Consider the following 12,705-nt stretch of genomic DNA (forward strand, 5'->3'; position numbering starts at 1 on the left):
AGCCAAGGCTGCTGGGGACCCTGGGACCTTGGGACCCAGCCTCACAGGACCCTGGCCTGTCCCACCAAGACCTGTACTCCAACCCCAGGTGCCCCTAAAAGTACTCTCCCAGCCTGACCCTGTGGCTGTCTCAAGGTCCACAGGTTGCGGGCTGAGTCGTCTTTGGGGCTGAGCCCAGCCTTGGGGACGCCTAGACAGGAACCTTAGTGAACCTCCCTCACCCTGCAGCCTTCTCCTCCCCTGTCCCCACCACCCAAAGCCTGAACCCACTGGACTGCTACTCCCTGCACTGGTGCTCCCCAAGCGTGGCCCCAGAACCTCTGAGCCTGAGCCCCCCTCCTGAACCTGAGGGTAAGCCCTCCTCTTTGCTGGCCTGTGTGCAGCCAGAGGGTCACCCCCTGTGGCCCTGGAGCCCATGGCCCAGCCTCACTGGGCAGGGCTCTGAGGGGCAGGCCCCAAAGGGTCAGCATCCCTGGGGAGGGCATGGGGAGCAGGTGGGTGTGCCCGAGACCATCACTTTTTCCCTCTTCCATCAGAAGCCAGCTCTCCAGGCCTCGTCTCCAGACTGGGTGCCTGGGTGTCTCAGCCGCACCAACTTACTGAAGCTCGAGTAATGACACGGCTGGTTGTGCTGCGTAAGAGCCACATTTATTTCTTACTAGACAGAGTCTGGGAGCACACAGACAGGACAGGGCCACAGCCCACCACGCAGCAGAGAGTGGGGCTCAGTGACGGGGTGGGTGCGGTACAAGCGGGCCAGTCAGTCACGTATGTACAAAGTGGGGATGCAGCTCGGTGGTGGGGGAAGGGCTGCAGGGGGGCTCAGGACGGAAAACTGGGGCCAGGCCGGGAGGAGGATAGTCAGCCACGGCTGGACCTTGGGGCAGGGGGCCGCCCTCCCAGGCCCTGTGACCTCACTTATGCCCTGACAGCGACATTCAGGGACCTCACCTGAGCTGGGCAGCAGCCCATCCTGAGGTGGGAAGGGGGCAGTGGGGAGGGAGTCATGGGGCAGGGGTGATGGTGGGAACCTGGGTCACTGCAGAGGGCCCAGCTCTGTGTGTGTGTGGGGGGGGGGAGGGCCTGTGTGTAACTCGCTGGTATCTTAGGTACAATCAGAGTCTGGACCCCCCCTTGGTGAAGCCCTGGACTGGTGCTCAGGGCCCCACTTCCCCCAGGGCCCCTGGTGGGTCACTGGGCAGCAGTGGAAGGGGCACCCTTGCCCTCAGGGACAGAGCGACCCCCCAAGGGGAGGAGAGTGGTCCCCAAACCATGGTGGAGCCACAGCCTGGGCAGTGTCAAACATGACAGCAAAAACCACCCAAGGGGCGACTTTGTCTCCACCTCTCAGGGTGTGGGAGGCAGCAGCCCGAGACTGAACCCCCTCAACTCCCTTGATGGGCATGGTGCCCTTGCTGTCTCAGGAGCAGAAACCAAGTCCCAGGCAGGTGAATGAACTAAACACACCATGGAGGCAGTTGCGGGCAGGGCAGTACAAGAAGCCAGGAGTCCTGACTTAGATGCGTGTTCCGGACTCCACTCGGGGGGGCCCCCCATTGAGCAGACTCAACAGAGGAAGCAAACGGGGCCTGGTGCCCCCAGCTCCGCAGCAGTGCAAAACCGCTCCAGGCCCAAATGAACCAGCCGGAGTCTGGGAGTCCTGGATGCTGCATTCAGCTGGCTCCCACCCCTCCTTCCTCCCCCCATCCCAGGCAGTAGGTGCTCTGCAGGTTGGCTGGCCTCAGACACCTGCGTCCTGGCGGGAGGGCTCAGGCTGCCCACGGCCGGGCTTCAGGTTGGCTGACCTGCACCCTGAGTGGGGTGGCCGGCCCTGCGCCCCCCCACCCCCTCTTGCTGAAGGGAAGGTGGTTCTCAGGAACCCTTCCATCTTAGCTTGCTCCCCCCTGCTGAGTGTGTACATGCTCCTGACATCCTGTCACCTGTGTCCCCTGCTGGAGTGGGAGCACTGGCCCTATGCTCCCCAGGATGGGAGCCCTCCTCTGGTCTGAGGAGAGCTGCTGGTTCTGTGCGTCATGGATGTGGTGAAGACACCCCCTGTGGGGATTTCTCATTGCATGCACAGAAACTCTCCCTGGGGCCAGGAGAAGGAAGCTCTCCTATAAACACGTCTGTCAGGGAGCCATGGGCTCCTCAGCCATGCTGTGCTCAGTCACCCACTTCTCGGCTGCACCACAGGCCGCTGGCCACCCCAGAACTCTGCCCCGCCCTGCCATCCTATAGCTCTGCCTAGAATTCCAGTCACCATCCAGGTGATGGACAGGTGGGGGACTCGGCACAGTGGCACAACCACTGTCACCTTGGTGGCTGTGAGGCTGGCACCCAAGCCTTCTCCCATCTGGCCCCGCCCTGGACCCTGACCCGCCCCACCTGTGACTGCTGACACACACACCCGCTCCCATGGCCTTTGGTCACATCCCAGGTGTGCCCAGATGGGACATGGGCTCTACCTCCCACTAGAAGCGGTGTGATACCGCCCATCCCAGCATCAGGGCATTCCCCCCCCACACACACACCCTGGGACAGTGCGGGGGAGAGGCCCCAGGCCAGGGCTCCCCACGAGCGCTGCCCCAACCCTGTCTTTCCCTAAGAGGCTGGGGATGAATGTGGGGACAAACGGGGTGGGGGCAGGAAAGGGGCGGGGTCCATGGGCATCTGCCAGGTCTGGTGAAGGCGTCAGAAATAAATATTTATAAATAGAACAAGTCTCACAGTTAGTTTCAGGAGGGACTGACTGCTTCATTGTCACTAACTAGCGATATATTAATTATAAGTCTGTCTATCCTTAAAAAAATATTAGAAGGGCAGTGCCCCCACCCTACCCCGCCCCCCACGTGTGCCCTCTGGGGGTTCCGGCGCCTCCCGACTCTTCCTCTCCAGTAGCTAAAGAAATGATAAGAACGGCGTCAGCTGTGAGCCTCGGTCATGTGGCTGAGCCCCTAGGTGGGGAGACCCCGGGGCTTGGTGCCCCCCACCATGGGCATTCACCACCTGGTGGGGGCAGGGCTGATGGCAGATGACAGGACAGATGGGATAGGGTGGAGGCAGGCTGGGTCGGTGGCCATCACTGGGGGCTTCGCTCAGACCCTCATCTGGGCAGACCGCCTCCGGGAAAGCTTGGACCTGTGTAGGGGTGGGGAAGGGTGGTCACAGCCTATGTCAGGGAAGGCAGAAGGCTGGTGAGAGGTGCAGCCCCTCCCTGGGGGCGCCCGGCCCTGCACGCCCCTGCTCACTTTTCAGCCCTTCCCCCAAAAACCCATTGTTGCCATGGAGTCGGCCCCAACTCCTGGCACCTCCGTCTGTTAGAGCAGAACTGTGCTCCACAGGGTTTTCAGGGGCTGATTTTTCAGAGGTTAGTTGCCAGGCCTTTCTTCACAGGTGCCTCTGGGTGGACTCAAACCACCAACTTTAAGCTGAGCAGCTGAGCAGATTAATGTTTAGCATTCCTCTTTTCACCCCAAACAGAGGGGTTTAACCCGTTTCCTGCAAATACTTGTGGCAGCCCTCTGCCTGTCCCTCCCCACTGATTTGTATAAAGGCATGGAGGAAAGTTTCCAGAAATCTACAGTCTGTGTTTTTTCTCCTTTCATCAAGGCCCACTCTGGGGTCTAAACCCTTCTTGAATAGAAATGACCCCACGCAAGCATCGACATCCCCACGAACACCTGCACTCCCTTCTTTGGAACACTCGGGTGGTGCCCTGGAGGCCGGAACCTCATCAGGGTCCCCAGCGGACCTCTGCTGAGGCCGCATGGGGAAGGGGCACCCCGCCCGGGTCCCCACGCACCGTATGGTCCCGGCCAGGAGGGGGTTGAAGGCGTATAGCCAGTCATGCATGTCCTTGTCGCTGTTGGCCTGCAGCAAGATCCCACGGTGCTCCGTGCACACGGCAAACGTGTTAGGTGTCTATAGTTGGCGGGGAGGTGACTGGTGAGACCCGAGGTCTGCACTGACCCCCAGGGCTCAGGCTGGGGGGTAAGGACCCCACCAGGAAAGCTCAGGGATAAGGGGGCAAAAATGGCACCAACACCAGGGGCTAGAGAAACTGAACACAGGCTTCGACCCCTTCTGGAAACCTGACCCCACAGCTCCCAACCCAGGGGCACCCCACAGGGAGCATCACCCCTCCCGGGTTCCCTTCCCTGCTGGCCGGGGTGGTGGCCACCAGGCCTATCAGTGGTGGTGGACATGCCAGATGGTTGAATTCACACTGCCCTCCCCTCCACCCTCCCACGGAGGGAGTCCGACTCGTAGATTCCCCCTGCAGGCTGCAGCAGACACCTGACCCAGACAGCAGGAGCGCCTTCCCCTGGGGCCTCCATGGCTCAGCGAGGAGCAGGGTAAAACCCAGGAGCAGGAGGTCAGCGCCCACCGCGCTGCCCGCCCCGGTCTCAGTGCTGCCTCACCCTGGTCTTCACCAGGACTCTGCAGGCAGGCAGAGACCCCAAGATGGTGGGGGGCTGGCCATCAGGTGGGCAGGCGAGCCCAGCCCTCCTCTCCGGGGCTCTGGGCCCCGCTCGCACCCTGAGCCAGCTGGGCTCACCTTGAGCATGGCCTGCTGGTCCTCACTGTACTCCACCTGGGCAGTGGACAGGTTGAGCACGAACCTCTCCACGCTGTCCTTGTCACTGTTGTACATGTAGGCATAGGGGCGCCGCACCACCACAAAGCGCTTGGCCCAGCCGGCTGTGTGCGGCTCCAGGAAGTGCAGGTAGCCCTTCTTGGAGACAATGGGGCTGGGCGGGGAGGGGTGGGGGGGATAACCTGCTTACTCAGGTGTTCCAGACAGTCAGTAGGGGACCCCAACCAGGTCCTCCATGACTCCCGAGCCAGGCCCCACGGCAGAGCCAGCCCCAAGGAAGAGCATCCAGAGCCGGGTGGTAGGGGCACTGGCAGACACTTCTGTGGGGCTGGGACCACAGCCGTTGGCCAGCCCCTCGTCTTCCAGCTGTGAAGGGTGGGCTTAAGGAAGCTAGAGACGCCCCCTTGGGCCTGACACCGAGGCCTGACCCCACCCAGCTTGTTGCAGCCTCCTCAAGGCTGGAGGGCCACGGGGCCTTGTCCAGAGAGGTCGAGCCAGCCAGTGAGCAGAGGCACCAAAGCCACCCTCCTGCAGGGCTGCCCACCAGGGCGGACCTGGCTGACACATCCTCTTTCCTGCTACTGTCTGCCCACTGCCTACACCGGCCAATGAGCACAGAGCCTCCCCCCACCCACGGCCCAGGGTGCTGCCTGACCCTCCTGGTGCAGAGCTGGCCTCGCTTGCAGGCTGGGGTGGATGCCTGGCCCCCAGGCCCCCTGTTTGGGGCAGGTCCAGGCTAGACGGCCTTACACACCTGACCCTGATCTCCTGGATGTCGGGCACTAGCAGACGCTGGGGCTCCTTGTCCGTCTCTGTGGTCTGGGTGGGGGAGGGGGACTTCTTCGTGTCCACCTCAGGCACTGGCTCGGGCTCCGGGCTGGCTGGCCGAGAGCAGGGCTGTGGGGTCCTGGGAAGCAGAGGGGACGGATGTGTCCCTGTTAGATGATCCTCACTGGGCCAAGCCAGCCCACCTGGGGTCCCCCGCACGCCCAGCCACAGGTAAGCCCCCACCCCCACCTGTGTGGGCCAGCCCTCACCCCTGCCCCTGCAGCAGGGCAGCTGAGATGAGGGTGCCTGGACCCCAGGGCTATGTAGGCACCACGGGGAGGGCTCCCCTACTGACCCCAGTGGCTGGCCAAGGGGCACAGCTGACCATGTAGGCTACTGCTCCCCCCCTGCCCCCGCCCCAATAAAGCGGGCCCAGCATCTCCTCATCCTGTGACATGCTCAGGGAACCCATGGCACTGCCAGGCCCAAGTGACTGGACCTTGGGGGGGGGGCAATGCCTACTTCTATCGTTTTTAAAACAAAATTTGGAAACCCCAAGGTACTTTAAAAACAAGAGCAGAAATTGCCAGCAACAGAAACACTTTATAATCGGTGCCTATATACGACTGGTTTATACCCGTCCCATCTGTTTGCAGCCTGGTTTTTCTCCAGAGTGTTTACGAACTCGGATCCGTGGAAAGGGTGGGATTTTTACAGCTCTGGTGTTGGCCACTTTAGCAGACAGGCCGTCTGAAAGGTAACCACGCCCAGGGCTGTGATGGAGGTGGAGGGACAGCACTCCCACAGTGAGGGGCGCACTCTGCCGCTCCAAGTCCTAGTCTCGGCCACTGTCACTGGTCATGATGCTGGAAGCTTCTACAGGCACCGGCGATCACTCACCTCAGGTCAGTGTTGTAGCGCCCTTCGACCAGGGAGGGGCAGGTGGAGGAGGGTGTGAGCGTGGCTGCTCCGAGAGGGGACATGGAGGGGTCCCGCAGCAGGGTGACGGACATCTCAGAGAGCTGAGGGAAGGGGAGAGAGTGCCTTTCCTGGGGGCCTGGGGCAGTGTCCCGCCCACTGTGCGAGGGGACACCCCTCGGTGTGGACTTGGCTTCCCCCTCCTCCATCTCTGCTGGTCTTCCTCCTGCTCAGGAAGACAGGCTCGGCCCGGAGGACGCTGCCTCTGTCCCTCTCAGCACCCGGCTTCCCAGGGCCAGGTCCCCAGGCCCTCAGAGGGGCGTCCCTGGCACCCCCACCCACCTTGCTCTCACTGGCGCTGATGCAGACGTGGCTGTGGGTGTACTCTCTGTTGAACGTGTGCGTGAGGAGACGCAAGCACTGTCAGGGAGGGGACAGCATCGTCAGGACCCCCTAGACCTGGCAGACAGTCGGGGGCCACAAGGGCAGAAGGTCGAGGTGGGCAGCATCCCCTCAGGAGGTAGGGAGAGGCAGGGAAACCTCAAGGTCAGGCCCAGCACAGGGCGAGGGCCAGAGTGGCAGCTGTGCCTGGGGTGGTGAGCTGCCCATTCAAGGGGGTATTCAAGGGGGTGAATCACAGCTGGTGGAGGAGGCTGTAAAAGGCCCCAAGATCCCAGGGCAGGTTGAGAAGTGAGCAAGGGGACTCTAAGAGCCCCCATTTCCCTCTCCCAGTGGGGTGGCCCCAGCCAGGAGCCAGCTGCAGAGAAGCCCCAGAGCAGAGGTCCAGTGCCCAGCTGTGCTGCTCCCAGCCCAGCCCACCTTGACGGCCAACTCCCGCTGCCTCTCGTTGGGGACCTCCAGGGGTGATGGCCGGCCCTCGGCCGAGAGAGGAGAGGAGGCACCAGAGGAGCTGCGAGATTCGGAGTCCTCGCTATAGATGGGCGACAACACCTCGGGGCCGGGCCGCTGGGTGGTCTCCAGCTTCTCCCGCAGGAGCAGGTAGTGCCTGGTCTTCTCCACCTGCCCAGGATGGATGGGCGGCCTCACTCACTGCTGCCCGGGGTGCAGCCACCCTGGCCTCCATCGGGGCTCCTCCCCACCCCATCCCCTGGGTGCTGCCCCATCCTCCAGGACTCCTGAGACCCCAGGCATCATCCCACCCCTCCCCGGGCCAGCTCACCCTCCCTCCCATCCCCCACCAGCCCTCCCCCTACCTCCTGCGGGACCCCTCCCTGAGCCCTGCCCCACCTCCCTGGCCACCTACTCCCCGGCCCCCTCCCTGGATGCTGTCCCACCTCCCCCTACTCCCCAGCCCCCTCCCTGGACGCTGTCCCACCTCCCCCCACTTCCCGGCCCCCTCTCTGGACGCTGTCCCACCTGCCCCTGCCCTTCCACCCTACCTCCTGCAGCAGGCTGAGCTTCTCCAGCTCCCACTGGTGGTCCAGGATGAGGCTGTCACTCCGCGGCCTCCAGCCTGCCAGGTTCTCCTCACCACGCACGTAGGCCACAGACGTGTCCAGCACCCGCCTGCGGCGTCGCTGCATCCCTGGAGGACAACCCAGGGTCAAGTGCATCCAACCATAGCCCAGGGGCGACCTGAGGTCAGGCGCTTCCGACCACTGCCTGGGGGGCCATGGGTCCAGGCCCTACCACCACTCACTCTGGGGCCATTCTGGCTGCTGGAGTCCTGTCCCCTCTGGGATCAAGACTGGACTGTACCGCCGGGCCCACCCCCACCCCCATGCCCAGAGCCCCCCAGACCCTGTGCTGCAGGTGAAGAGAGAGCATCAGATGAGGGCTGTGTTAGACCCACTGCCCGACCGTGACCCCTACCCCTTGCTGGCCCCTCAGGGTGGCCACGGGAGGCACCGAGTCTGACCTTCACGCCACCCTCACCTCCCTGACCCCCTTGGTTCTCAGAGTAAGCCAGGGCTGCAGGTGCACACGTGCATGGCAGGTGAGGCCACCTGATGATAGCAGAGCTTCCAGGGACCCTGCCCCAATACTCCACAAGGTGCGCCACCCCCACTGGAGGGTGGGGCGCCTACCTGGGCTGCCTGCGTCGGCCACGTGGCTCAGGCTGAGCTCATACACGCCCGTCACGCGGTTGCTGTGGGGGCAGAGGGGGCGACGTCACCCCAGCACGAAGAGGGGTGCAGATGGCGGGCCCCCTCCCACTTCACCATGCCCGCTGGCACGAGTCCCACCATACTGAGCCCTAGGTGGCCTCGCTGGGTGACCGCCACACGGGTGGGGGTGTCGGAATCCCCATGCTGCAGGCCGAGGCAGACAAACACCCAGCCCCTTCCAGCCCTAGTACTGGAGGTTACCCGGAAGCAGGGAAGCAGCAGGGACCAGGGCGAGTCCCCCTCCCATCCAGGTCCCCCACTGCTGGGGTACCTAGTGCCAGGGCTGCTCACCTCTCTGAAGCCCTCAGGCTCCCACTGCCGAACAGGTTTCGGATGGATCGAGAGGCGGGCAACTTGGCATCCCGGGAGTAGAAGACCATGCAGAAGTCCTTGGTGACGACGGCCGGCTGCGTGCAGTTCTCCATCTGGGGGGTGAAGGGCGGGGCGGGCTCGGCATGGGGACACCGTGTGCCCCCCAACCCTGCCCCGACCTCCCCCTGGGGGCCCAGGCTTGGCCTCAGACCAGGCAAAATCTCTCCTCCTCCCCAAGACAACTGCCACAGGAAGAGAGTACCAAGGTCCTGCTGCCAGCCAGGGTGCCTGGGACAGGGTGTTAGGGCATGGGGTCCCCAAAGGACCCCAGACAAGGCTCCTCGGCAGCACAGACCCCGGCAGCTGGTGAGGAGGGTGTCAGGCCCTGCCTGTGCACAGAGACCCCAGACACCCTGGAGACCACTTCACAGCAGGCCGTGCTAACTTTCACAGTCCTGCCTTCTGGCTTCCTGACGTTTATAGTAACTCTGTTGTGTGGACACCTGCTGATGGGTTGAGCAGCTAGCTAACTGTGTCTTCATCACCGTCCCAGGAGGCACTCACACGCCGTCCCCATGTGACAGACCAGGCACTCAGGCTCCAAGGAGAGGTGGCGTCCCACTGGTTATCCACTACAACCTCCCTACCCCTCACTACTGCAGTGCCCAGCTAGAAACGCCCATACTGCCAGTGTCCTGTACTTCAAAGGAAGGCCACGACCCAGCACTGGGCTGCTGACTCTGTGGGTGGGGGGGTCCTTCAGCTTCTGAGCTGCCTGGAATAGTGATGCAACGTGTGGTGGTGTTGCAGCCATCTTTCGACCCCGAGGACAAAATCCACACACTACAGATTGAAGAGTGGGTTAACTCCAAGCATGCCCATTAGATACATGGGTTTAAACTGAGGACTTGAGAAGTATCTGGGGTTGTCCAGAGCTAACCAAACAAAAAAACCCAATTGCTGTAGGGTTGATTTTGATTCATAGCATCTGCTCTATAAAGATTAAAGTGAACCCACTGCCATCAAGTCAACTTCAACTCACAGTGACCCTATAGGATAGAGTAGAACTGCCCCATAAGGTTTCCAAAGCTGTAAATGTTTACGGAAGTAGATCGCCACACCTTTCCACCACAAAGCAGCCGGTGGGTTGGAACCGCCGACCTTTTGGTTAGCAGACAAGTGCGTAACCGCTGCACCACCAAAGCTCCTTCCACATGGATTACAGCCTTGGAAATCCTATGCGACATTTCTACTCTGTCCTATGCGGCCACTATGAGTTGGAATCGACTCGATGGCAATGGGTTTGGTTTAATCTTTAGGGAGGCTGCTTGCTAGGTCTTTTCTCCAGCGGAACAGCTGGTGGGTTCTAAGCTTAACCACTGCACAACCAAGGCTCCTTCCAAGGCTAACGAGCACCCTCATGTCCCCTGTGTGAGCACCCCAGGCTTGCGAGGATGGGTGATTTGTGGGGAGGGCCCCGGACATAGGACTCTTGCCTCAATGTAGGCAGAGAGGGTCATGTAGATTTTCTCCCGGTAAGGGGTGACCCGGTTCAGCAGGAGAGAGTTGTGCATGGAGCTGTCCCACGCGGCCTCAAACTGGTAAAAAGTCCTGGAAGGAAGCAGACATGAGGTAAAGGTAACCGTGTGTTGCCGCTCTCAGCTGGGAGGGGACATGCAGACAGACAGACAGACACAGGGAGAGCCAAGGAGGTGCCTAGGAAGGCTGGGATCCTCCTTACTCAGGACCCAGGGTGCCGCGAGGGGCCTCCAGTGCCCTTCCAGCTCCACGCAGGCGCTCGGTGGGTGGGAACAGAGTCCTCCCAGCCCCACGCAGGCGCTGGGTGGGTAGGAACAGAGTCCTTCCAGCTCCACGCGGGTGCTGGGTGGGTGGGAACTTGGTTGCTGCAGCCCTCTGGCTAAGGCTGGAAGAGGAGGGTGGTGGAGAAAAGAAGGGCAGAGAGGAGAGGGAAGGGAAGACAGGGAGGGTGTGGAGCGGAGAAGAGAGGGCAAGAGAGGAGGAGGGATGGGATGGGAGGGGACTGGGTGGCCCGGCCCCAGCCCAGCCTTGGTCTGAGTAAGGAGGCGCCTTCACCTCTCCCTGGATCTGAGGGGACCTGGCCTGGGCTTGCCGAGAACCTCCCTGGGCCAGCCCCAGTGCTGTCCATGTGGGGACAAAGCACCCACTGGGGGAACGGATGCGTTGAGTGGAAACCGGGGAGGCGGCCCCGCTGTGAGTGAGCAGGTCTCTACTTGGTGCTAAGGAGAGCCACCTCTCCTCTCTGTCCCTGATCTCCAGCCCGGAAAGGTGACGAGGGAGTGGGACCACAGACGACCAACCCCTCCTCAAGCCAGCTCGGCCCACCCAGGAGGTCCCACCAGGCTCTGGACACACCCGGTGCCCCCTCCTCTGAAACAAGGCTTTCTGTTATGGGACAGTTTCTGTTCCCAACCCGTCCGAATGGTCAGTAAAGCCAGTCGCCATCAAGTCAACTCCGACTCCTGGCAACCCTACGTGTCAGGTGAGAACTGTGCTCCGTAGGGTTTTCAGTGGCTGATTTTTCTGAAGTAAACTGCCAGGCCTTTCTTCCGAGGCACCCCAGGTGGACTCAAACATCCAACCTTTCAGTCAGTAGCCGAGTGCATTAACGCTTTGCACCACCAGGGACTCCAGTCCTGCCGTGGGCCTGGGCTCACGGAGGGCCATTCACTGTGAGGTTGGGAATTTACCTTGATCCAAAGGCCCTGGGTGGCCCCCTCAGCTTCCCTGGTTTCCATCAAAGCATCCTCACAAACACACAGCTTCACAGAGACATGTCAGCGCAAACAGTGAGGGTAGCAGCTCGCACCCCAACACGGCCAGGCCCTTCCCACGTTCTGGGTCCCCCGGGGCACCCAGGTAAGGCACCCAGCCTCTCCTGGGCAGAGCCAGCTCCCCTTGGGCATGGCCACGTTGGGGCACAGACAGTGCCACCACCGCCAACTACTCCAGAGCCAGTCCAGGGACACAGGGACATGGAGTGAGTAGAGGGACGGGGCGGGGCCACTACCACACACGTCACCAAGGACAGAGCTCCAGAGGACAGTGAAGACAGGGAGCCAGATGGGGTGGAGGGGAACGTGAGCAGAAGGGATCTAAGAAGCGGAAGAGGACAGACCAAGCAAGGGTGGAAGAGAAAAGTGGGGTGTACCTAGTGTCATTTCCGAGTGACAGGCTAAAGCGGAGGCAGCCCGGCACACACACGACACACACAGAAGAAATGAGAACGTCAGAACGCGTGTCAGCCACATGGTGCCCAGGTGCGGCAGGCGTGTGGGGGCGTGCCCTGTGCCCCCCACTCTCCCCGTGAAGCCTGGCAGCATGGATACCCCCTCGCCCAGTGTCTGCAGGGAGAACCACCACTGAGGCCGGGAGACACCTCCCCTCCGAGCAGGGACTGCCGGGGCCGGCCCCGGGGTCTAGAGCCAGAGCCCAGGACACCTCAGGAGGCCAAGAACACCCTCCAGATGCCTGGCTTCAAACACCACCATGCCACTTCACAGCCAAGTGACTTCTGGGGGCCACAAAACGTCTCTGCCTCCGCCAGTGCAGCAGGGCTGTGACGTCCCTCCACACGGGAACACGGTGTCAGTGAGAGGGAAGGACTGATGAGAGGTTTGAACTGCGACTCTAAAAGCGTCAATTACACTACATCCGCCCCCACCGCCTCCGTCTGCTCTCTCGGTGGCCCTGTGCAACGCGTCTGTGTGACCTGGAACTGGTCACGATCAGCGGCAGAGATGCTCAGCTCAGTGAGTGTGTGTTTTTAACCCGACACTAACTGGGAGGGGGTAGCCACAGCGTCACAATCACACCTGTGACCTGACCCGTGCCAGGCCCCCTGCTGGGAGATTTCTGTGCCCCGTCTCACTTAATCCTCACCACAACTGCGTCGGGCTATCATGGCCCCCATGTTCCGGGAAGGTTCCAGGGTGCTCG

General features: G+C 61.9%; 1 protein-coding gene across 14 annotated transcripts in view; it reads right to left on the reverse strand.

The window, feature by feature from the left end:
* Positions 1–636: 636 nt before the first annotated feature.
* Positions 637–12,705, reverse strand: part of KIF1A (kinesin family member 1A) — a 100,782-nt gene continuing 88,713 nt past the window's right edge. For 11 of the 14 annotated variants that reach the window (XM_049888632.1, XM_049888645.1, XM_049888643.1 and 8 more), the window contains 11 exons: positions 10,224–10,338; positions 8,707–8,840; positions 8,335–8,396; positions 7,687–7,832; positions 7,106–7,306; positions 6,629–6,706; positions 6,269–6,390; positions 5,355–5,507; positions 4,562–4,754; positions 3,806–3,924; positions 637–3,141 (listed from right to left, as the gene is read on the reverse strand). In XM_049888632.1, the coding sequence (XP_049744589.1) occupies positions 3,099–3,141; positions 3,806–3,924; positions 4,562–4,754; positions 5,355–5,507; positions 6,269–6,390; positions 6,629–6,706; positions 7,106–7,306; positions 7,687–7,832; positions 8,335–8,396; positions 8,707–8,840; positions 10,224–10,338 (1,366 nt within the window). In that variant the 3' untranslated portion in view covers positions 637–3,098. Of the gene's footprint in view, positions 3,142–3,805; positions 3,925–4,561; positions 4,755–5,354; positions 5,508–6,268; positions 6,391–6,628; positions 6,707–7,105; positions 7,307–7,686; positions 7,833–8,334; positions 8,397–8,706; positions 8,841–10,223; positions 10,339–11,917; positions 11,942–12,705 lie in introns of all 14 variants that reach the window. The other 3 variants (XM_049888644.1, XM_049888641.1, XM_049888633.1) reach the window with 1 other exon arrangement.

The sequence above is a fragment of the Elephas maximus genome, chromosome 6 (genome assembly GCF_024166365.1).
Source record: "Elephas maximus indicus isolate mEleMax1 chromosome 6, mEleMax1 primary haplotype, whole genome shotgun sequence".
NCBI lineage: Eukaryota > Metazoa > Chordata > Mammalia > Proboscidea > Elephantidae > Elephas > Elephas maximus.